The 9,765-nt window shown below is 36.2% G+C and overlaps 1 protein-coding gene across 1 annotated transcript; it reads left to right on the top strand.

Moving 5' to 3' along the window:
* The first annotated feature begins 2,617 nt into the window (after positions 1-2,617).
* LOC110671941 (uncharacterized) lies at positions 2,618-3,016 on the top strand. Its single transcript, XM_021834570.2, has one exon. The coding sequence runs from the start codon at positions 2,618-2,620 to the stop codon at positions 3,014-3,016; it is 399 nt and encodes a 132-aa protein (XP_021690262.2).
* Positions 3,017-9,765: the final 6,749 nt, after the last annotated feature.

Here is a 9,765-nt window from a genome sequence, read left to right as displayed (position 1 = left end):
TAAAGTAATAAGGCATAAAGCCAAGTATAACATCATAATCAGTATAGCCATAGGCTATCATATCACAGAATGGCATGAAGCCATACGCAGTACTGCTATCTGAACCCTATTGGCATTCCAACCTATCCAAACCAATCACACTAGGCCTACTAGGGCATTTAACACTTTTAACTATGCAATTTTTTTGAAATTGAAATTTAATTGTTACTATTGATTACATTAGTCAACTAAAATATTGATTTTTTCATAGATAATAGGTATATTAGTTCTAATATCCCCAACATACTACATTTTGCAATCTAAAATTGTTGGCATTGGTTGCCAATACCATTATAAAGCATAGTATTGGTTATTTTAAAATTTTTAGATTTCAAGCACTAAGTTTACTGTTCCATTAGTCATTTGTACAGTAGGAATTTGATAAAATTCTCTTCATGAAAGTTATTCCTTTATGTGTCTTCTTTAATTTCCTTTTTGAATCACTCCATTTGGAGTTTTTTAGCTCACGCTATGGCCATTTTACCATAACTGGTCGGATGGACTTTTACCCAGAATTTCTTGGCAATTTTGGTTCTGCCAGATTTGGTAGCTCAACTTTGGTTAGCAATTTCATTTGGTTAAGTTCAGAATTGGAGTTTATGTTCTGCATGAAAGTTGTTCTGAATTGTCTAAGCTTTTCATTGATATAAATTTCAGGTCAATTGGACCTTTCTACACTGAGTTATGAGCAAATGAATGAACACTGTTTATTTGGTCATTTTGCCCAGGCAGAATGTGTGTTACCCAGATTTGGTCAATTTTTAGGTCAGTCTATTGTAGTTTTCTGGGTAGGATTCCTCTATCAAAGTTGTGCCATTATGTATCTAATTTCATGTCCAATTGGCCTTGCACCAATTAAACCTACACAACTCCAGTTATAGCTGCCCAAACTTGCTGTACTCACATCCATCCCTGTAGGTCACTCAAGGCACCACATCTAACCTCAATTCCCATGTCACAAATCACTTCATTTCCTAATCAAACATAACCAAATGGTCACTAATTGACCATTAGAACTTCCTTTCACCAATACATGAGCAATATCCCAAATTTGGTGTCCCAAACCCTAACTCCAACAACTTTAATTCTCCATATACATGCAATCAATGAATTAAGACATCAAATCCACGTTCAATGGCAGCCATGTGCAACTATATTTCAATCTAATCAATGAAACCCTAATTTACCCTAAGGCTGCTAAAATTTCATGGGATATAATCATGCATTTTTCGTTCAATTTCTATCAAATTTTCAACTTAACTTAGCTTAAATTCAAGTTTATAAGGAATTAAGAATAAGGACTATGGCGCTAACCTCTTGGTTGATTTTCTAGCTTGTTCACCCCTCACTTTCTTTCACTTTCTCTTCTTTTAATTGCTGCCCAAGTCTTGCTATAGTGGTAAGGGAGACTTTTTGTGAAGAGAGGGTGAGGTTTTGAGGTGAATTGAAGTGGGATTCAAAGCTTATGGGAGCTTTAATGGCGGAGAGGGGTTTGGGGACTTGATTCAACAGGATAAAGGTAAGGGAAGACAGAAAAATTTTGTTCATTTTTTGCCCATTTGACTTCTTGAATTGGGTTTAGAATGAGGTGTCACAATGTGATTGAGTAGAGGCACACTAATGATATCATGTGATGTCATAATTTTCAATTTTCTTTCTTTTTCTTTTCTACTCATTTTCATTTAAGTTTTTAGCAATATTTATTCACATTTTATGTCACATAAATTATTTATTGAACTCGACAAGTTGGCCAAAAATCATCTCTAAAGGCGAAATGGTCAAAATGCCCTCCGTTTGACTTATTGAGCCAAAATCATTTGTATCGGTCTAAAAATTTTTCTAAGTATTTTCATGGCATTCTAATGTCATCAAAACCTCAATGACTTTTCTCTGGAGTCTCAATAATTATTTCATGAATTTTCTCCTGGGTTTAGGTCTTCTAGCTGCGAAGACCGCAACTTCCCATTGGTTACCCATCGCTAGGGCACTGGCTCATTTAACTTGGTTGTATTTTATTTCTAAAATTTTTCCTAAATCTTTCTTATTAGTATTTGAGTTATTTATGACTCCTCCCTCTAGTCTAATTATTTTTTCTAGACGTTCTAGCTGTTCGAACAGACACCGGTGATCGAAACTGTAGAATGTATGGAATTGCTACAGTGAGGGTGTTACACTACATAAATATTCCCTTTACTGAAGCATTATTTCAGATGCTTTCCTACACAAAATTTCCCTTTATAGAAGCTCTACATAAATATTCCCTTTGCAATCCCAAGGAACATTGCAAAGCTGTCACATTAAGGAGTAGGAGAACATTACAAGAACCGAAAGAAAAGCAAAAACAAAAAGAGAAAACTCCTGGAGACCTGAACGTTCAAGAAGAGGATGAAGAGAAGCAGCAGAGGAAAGAAAGGAAAATTGGGAGAAGAAAAAAAAGCAACTACCAGAACCTTGCCAACCCCCCTTACCTTTTCCTTAGAGATTTCAGAAAGCTAAATTGGATAAGCAGTTTGGGAAATTTTTAGAGGTTTTACAGAAGCTCTATATAAATATTCCCTTTGCAGAAGGATTATCTCAAATGCCTTCCTACACAAAATTTCTAAAGAAAATCCTTTCTAAGAAAAGGAGACTGGATGACTATGAGACAGTTGCTCTAATAGAAGAATGTAGTGCCATCCTACAGAATAAGCTACTTCCAAAATTGAAAGATCTTGAAAGCTTCTCCATACCATGCTTGATTGGAAATATGAATATCGACAAAGCCTCCTGTGACCTTGAAGTTGATGTGAGCCTAATGCCCTTGTCTATATATCAAAAGCTAAATGTGGGAGAACTGAGACCTACTACCATCTCTTTACAATTAGCAGACAGATCTGTCAAGTGCCCAATTGGCATCCTAGAAAACATCCCCATCAAAGTGAAAAGTTTTTTTATTCCAGTAGATTTTATTGTCCTGGAGATGGAGGAAGATGTCTAAATTCCCATTATATTGGGAAGACCTTTCGTGGCAACTATTGGAGCAATCATAGACATTAAAAATGGACGTCTAACTCTCAAAGTGGGGGATGAAGACGTAGAATTCAACTTGTTCCAAACACCAAAGCAAAAGACTGAACCTGATGAATGTTTAAGGGTTGACATCATAGACAAGCTAGTGGAGGAAGAATTTCGAAAGAGATATCCTGAAGATCCTCTTGAAGCTTGTATAGTGCATGGCCACATAGTAGAGAATGAGGACAAATAAATTGCAGCATATGCAGAATTACTTGAGGTAAATCCACCTCTACCTTTAGCCCAAGCACTTTTGGTAAAAAAATCTGTAGAAAGAGCAACCCAAGAACAACCTTCAAGAAGAAACAAAACAGGTAGAATTAAAGCCTCTCCCTTCTACACTAAGGTATGCATTTTTGGACTCTAATTCTAAACATCCTGTCATTTTAAATGCTAGTCTGAATTCTGTAGAAGAGGAAAAACTCTTAGGGAAACTTAGAACTCATAGCAAGTCTATAGGGTACACCATAGAGGACCTCAAAGGAATCAACCCTTTCATTTGTATGCATAGAATACCTATGAAAAAGAATAGTAAACCCGCTATTGAACACCAAAGGAGACTAAACTCTAACATGAAAGAAGTAGTAAAAAAGGAAATTTTGAAACTATTAGATGCAGGTATTATATACCCAATATCCAATAGCAAATGGGTTAGTCCAGTGCATGTAGTGTCTAAGAAAGGTGGGACAACTAAGGTAAGAAATGTCAATAATTAATTAATCCCTACTAGGGTCGTTACTAGTTGGTGAATGTATATTAATTATAGAAAATTGAATAGTGCCACCAGAAAAGACCATTTTCCTCTTCTATTTATAGATCAAATGTTAGAGAGGCGAGCTAAACATTCTTACTTTTGTTATTTACATGGGTATTCTGGATTCTTCCAAATTCCCATTCACCAAGAGGACCAAGAAAAGACCACATTCACTTGCCCTTATGGAACATTTGCATATAGAAGAATGTCTTTTGGTTTTTGTAATGCCTCCGCAACTTTTCAAAGATGCATGATGGCCATTTTTTCTGATTATATTGAAAATATAATGGAAGTTTTTATGGATGATTTTTCTATTTATGGAACCAGCTTTGATGAATGCTTAACTAATCTTTCTAAAGTGCTTTAAAGATGTGAAGAATCAAATCTGGTTCTTAATTGGAAAAAAAATGCCATTTCATGGTGAGAGAGGGCATAGTCCTGAGGCACCTAGTTTCAGAAAGAGGAATAGAAGTGGACAAGACAAAAATAGAGATCATTGAAAAAATGCCACCACCTTTATCTGTCAAGGAAGTATGAAGGTTTTTAGGGCATACAGGCTTCTACAGAAGATTCATAAAGGATTTATCTAAAATAGCTAAGCCATTAACTAATTTGCTAAATCAAAATGTTCCCTTTGACTTTGATGAAAGTTGCCTTGTTGCATTTTGCAGGATAAAAAAAAGCTCTCATCTCAACACCAATAATGCAACCACCAGATTGGGAGTTGCCATTTAAGATAATATGTGATGCAAGTGATTACACAGTAGGGGCAGTGCTTGGACAAAGAAAGGATAAGAAAGTTCATGCCATCTACTGTGTAAGTAAAACACTTGATGATGCACAAGTCAACTACTCAACTATAGAAAAAGAATTCTTAGCTGTTGTATTTGTAGTTGAGAAGTTCAGATTTTATTTGGTTGGCTCTAAAGTTATCATCTATACCAATCATGCTGCCATTAGGTACCTTCTGAATAAGAAAGAAACAAAACCAAGGTTGATCTTATGGATTCTACTTTTGCAAGAATTCGACCTTAAAGTTAAAGATAGAAAAGGGACCGAGAATGTGGTAGCTGACCATCTCACCAGGCCCAAGTGAAAAAAACATAGGGATAGCTTTGATGACCTACCAATTAATGATTCCTTTCTAGATGAAAATTTGTTTATAATCTCCCAAGCCCCTTGGTATACTGACTTTGTTAATTAACTTGCATGCAGGGTTTTGCCACCCAACATGTCCTACCAACAAAGGAAGAAATTCCTGCATGATGTGAGATACTACACATGGGAGGAAACTCTATCGTACAAGAGATGTTATGATGGCTTGATAAGGAAGTGCATACCAGAGGAGGAGTTAAAGATTATCCTACAACACTACCACTCATCACCCTATGGAGGACATCTAAGCACAATAAAAACATTGGCTAAAATTTTACAAGTAGGGTTCTATTGGCCAAATCTATTCAAAGATGTGTAATCCTTTGTACTGATATATGATCAATGCCAAAGAACAGGAAACATCTCAAGAAGAAATGAAATGCCACTATACAGTATACTTGAAATAGAGCAGTTTGATGTGTGGGGAATAGACTTCATGGGTCCATTCCCATCTTCATTTGGAAATAAGTATATTTTGGTTGATGTTGAATATGTATCAAAATGGGTGGAAGCAATAGCCAAACTAATAAACGATGCTAGAGTGGTAACTAAATTCCTCAAAAAGTACATCTTTACAAGATGTGGCACCCCTAGGGCAATCATCAGTGATGGAGGAAGTCATTTATGCAATCAGCAATTTGAGACATTACTAAAGAAATATGGAGTGACTTACAAAGTGACAACACCTTACCACCCTCAAACCAATGGTTAAGTGGAAGTTTCAAATAGGGAATTGAAGAAAATCCTTGAAAAAAGTGTTAATCGTTCAAGGAAAGATTGGTGTTTGGAATTAGATGATGCATTGTGGGCCTACCGCACTGCATGCAAAACTCCCATTGGAACAATCCCCTTTTGCTTGGTTTATGGGAAATCATGCCACCTCCCTGTCAAGCTTGAACACAAGGCCTATTGGGCAATTGAAACCCTAAATTTTGACTTAAAAGCTGCTGGAGAAAAGAAGCTTCTATAACTCAATGAACTGGATAAAATTAGGCAAGACGCCTACGAAAATGCCAAGATCTTTAAGGACAGGACTAAAAGATGGCACAACATGCGCATAATCAGGAAAGAAATTAAAGAAGGAAACCTTGTCCTACTATTCAACTCAAAGCTAAAGCTCTTCCTAGGAAAGCTGCGGTCAAGATGGTCCAGACCCTTCAAGGTCACTAAAATTTTCCCTTATGGAGCAGTAGAAATATAGAGCGAAACCTACAGTACCTTCAAGGTTAATGGGTAGAGATTGAAGCCATACTTCTTAGAAGATACAATTGGGAAAGGATTCACACAAACCTCCAGCAATCCTCTAATTTAATCATAAAGTTGAAAGACAGTCGAGCTAATGACTATAAATAAGAGCTACTTGGGAGGCAACCTAAGATTTTTACATTTTTCTTTATATTTTAATTTCCTTCTCTTTATTTTATTTCTAGTTTTGTAGGCACCCCACTCTTTACATCGCACATAGGATAAGAGGAACACAGAAAGGGAGAAGAGATCACCAAGTTTAATCCACGTAAGAGAGGAAACCACAAAACAGGGGAGTATTCTATTGCTAACTCCTACTTGCATTTAATTCTTTCACATAAAACAAGTTAACATAACCTTCTGGAGAGTTAGAATAAGAAAATACCCTTAGAGAGCACTAAAAATTTTTCCCAGAAAGTTACACTAGTTAGTCCGTGTAATGGTACACGCCCCATGTAACATTCTAGACTTTGAAAGTGCATACACTCCAGAAAGTTACACGGGTCACCCCGTATGAAGACACATGGCCCGTGTAACCAGAGGACCTGAAAGACAGGGTTGGAATAAGCAAGGGTAGAAACTTACACGGGCCCCATCACATGGCCCCGTGTAAATTAGGAAACAAGGGAATTTGTAGGCAAAAAGTTACACAGGTCATCCCATGTAATAGTACATGACCTGTGTGCTTGCCCAAAAACTAAAAAAAAAAAAAAAAAAAAAAAAAAACAGAAAGTTACACGAGTTGGGCTATGTGGTGATACACTGACCTGTATAAAATATCGCAAGTAGCACCAAAAGAGGCAGAAAAATGATTGCAAATGCCATCTTTGCCCCTTTAAATGCCCTCTGACTGTTACCTACCCTTTAAACTCCTATAAATCCCCCTCGTTCTAAAGATTTCCCTACAAGTTTTCTTTCATTCTTGATTCCACTCTCTAAGTCCTAAAAATTTCCTCCTTCTTTCCTCTTCCATGGCACTAATAAAGAGAGCTGTAGGTAGTGTCAACTCTTCATCACAAGGAGGTCATGATTCACCATCCTCGCCCTCTCAACCTCCACCCCAATGCCCAAGAACACGCCAAGCACCACCACCACAAGAACCACAACCACAACCTCCACAACCCCACACATGCATTTATACATTTGCACATTGCATTTCATTATACCACTTAATTATATCCATATTGTACTTGTGTATCAAAAATTTAGAAAATTTTTACAAATTTTGAAAATTCTAAACTTTTTCAAAAGGCTTTTAACTTAAAGTTATAATCAAAATTTTGATGAGCTAATGATTGAACTCCTTGGGATTGAGGAATAAATGTATCTAAATAGGCAAAAAGGGCTTCAATATGTTATTTGTGAAAAGCTAAAACAATTAAGTGGAGTTAAATTAGTTGAACCCCTTCATAGCTATTAATTTGTTATATTGAACTTGCAAAATTAAGAGAAAATTTTTAAAATATAAGCAAACTTAAAAATGCCTCACCAGCTCTAGAATATGTCTCTTAGACCTATCAAGGCGAAATCCTAGCTTATGCTTGATGAAAAGATGGTTAAGGCATTGTTTGATATAGCCTAATTAAGCCTTAGCCACCCTTAGTCATAATATATCCCTCGTACCCAGCTTGAGCCTATATTTTTACCTATATGATTTTCTTCATTTACCCATAATTATTGACCTAGCCTCTAGCCTAAATACTTATCGTACCTTTTTGAGGAAGCCTAATGCATGAAGGATAGGTATATCAGGTGCAAAAGAAAACATAAGGAGAGGGTAAAACTCAAGAAGAGTGCAAGTATGCAATTGAAATCAAAGTAAGATTTGCCTTTCCAACCCAGCAAAAGCAATAAGTTTGGGTGAAAGGACAAAAGGGACACAAAGAAAAGGAGAAAAGAAGAAAAGTCCTAAGATAAAAATCATAAAACCATGCTTAGCACTATAAAAACCAAGAACCCCTCCTCTTTGTACAAAACTAGTAGTATAAACTCGGTATAGTTAGTGCTCTGTGCATAGATGCTATCCTCATATTTGCACTCCTTAAAACCCTTTATTAGTAATCAAATCATTATCCCTTAGCCCCATTACAATCCTTTTAAAGACCTTTTAATCTTTCGAACGTGTATGCTATATTAGTGGAGATAGGAAATTGAGACATGCCTATGGAGTTGGAATTTAATCAAACTCACCACAATCATACTCAGTAAAGGCAACTTGGGGGAGTAAGTGTTTCTTAAGTCTATCTTGATGAAACAGATTATTTGTGGCTTATTAATGGCCTTGTATAGAGAAATAATTAGTTGAAGCACCATGAAGGAGATGAGGCTCTAAATAGGCAGCTGTTGAGGTCTCTATGCTTTAAAGGAGGGAAATTGGTATGAAAGGTGGAAGGAGTTTAATTATATGCAAGTTGGAATATTAGTTATGTCTCTAAGTTTCTCCTAAAAAGTGTTTTAAAAAGAGTTTTGGTTTGCTTAAGGACAAGCAAAAATTTGTGTTTAGGGGTATTTGATACACTTGTATTATATAGATATTTTTAAGCATAATTGTACAATATTTCATAGCATTTAGATAGGTAATTGCACGCATATTTGATTATTTCATTATTTTTTGTAAATTTCATTGATGCATACTAAAATTTATGTTTTCTGCATATTTTTAGGTGTTCTGAAGGAAATTCAAGGCATAGGAGCAAAGGAGCGTGCTTGAAAGAACTTAAGGAGCAAGGCAAGCTGCTGATGCACCTTACATGGGTTGTGTAAACACAAACTCAAACCTGTGTAACCTCCTACTTGGTGAAACTTGAAAAAGTGCAGAAAAGCCATAGTACATGGGCCGTGTAACTTGGTCCGTGTAACCTTTGGAGACCCGTGTGACTTTCTACTGCTAAGGCTTGAAGAAGTAATTAGAGCATTCACAAGTACATAGGCCATGTAAGTTGACCCATGTAAACATCCAAGGCCCGTGTAACTTACTGTCCTCCATCCAAAAGAAGCCATCAGCTTTAGTAACTTACACGCCCCAAGCCGTGTAGTGACACATGGGCTGTGTACTATAGTTTAGCAACTTTTTAAATCCGACTCCAACTCCTATTTTGGCACATCAGTTAGACTTCTAATGCCTTTAGAACTCTAAAGATTAACCTTATGACACCTAATATAAATAGAAGCTAGTAGAAAGCATAAAAGAGAGTTTTTTGGAGAGACACACACATAAAAAAGGAAAGAGTTTTGAAAGAAGCCTTCCTAAGGAACTCTAGCCATCTTAAAGAAGGATCACATTAGCGCCAAGGACAGATTTCTTAGCAGCCAAAGTTTCACAAGTTCACAGCTGCAAAATCCTCCCTCGGTTCTTTTGTTTTTAATCTTCATATTGGTCTTATGTGCTTTTACTTTTTTATTTTGTTTATCAAGCTCAACCATGAGTGAGTAATTCCTTAAATTTTGGAATTAAAAAAGTAGCATTCTTGACTTTTGTTATGGATATATGTTGAGTTTTATTTAATGGAATTGAGTTTTAT

The sequence above is a fragment of the Hevea brasiliensis genome, chromosome 10 (genome assembly GCF_030052815.1).
Source record: "Hevea brasiliensis isolate MT/VB/25A 57/8 chromosome 10, ASM3005281v1, whole genome shotgun sequence".
NCBI lineage: Eukaryota > Viridiplantae > Streptophyta > Magnoliopsida > Malpighiales > Euphorbiaceae > Hevea > Hevea brasiliensis.
The sequence above is the reverse complement of the archived record's forward strand: the minus strand, read 5'-3'. Positions and strand labels throughout refer to the sequence as shown.

Bases quoted from the DNA above. Each gene is read 5' to 3' on its own strand.
- LOC110671941 (XM_021834570.2), top strand. From the start codon at position 2,618: ATGCCTTCCTACACAAAATTTCTAAAGAAAATCCTTTCTAAGAAAAGG.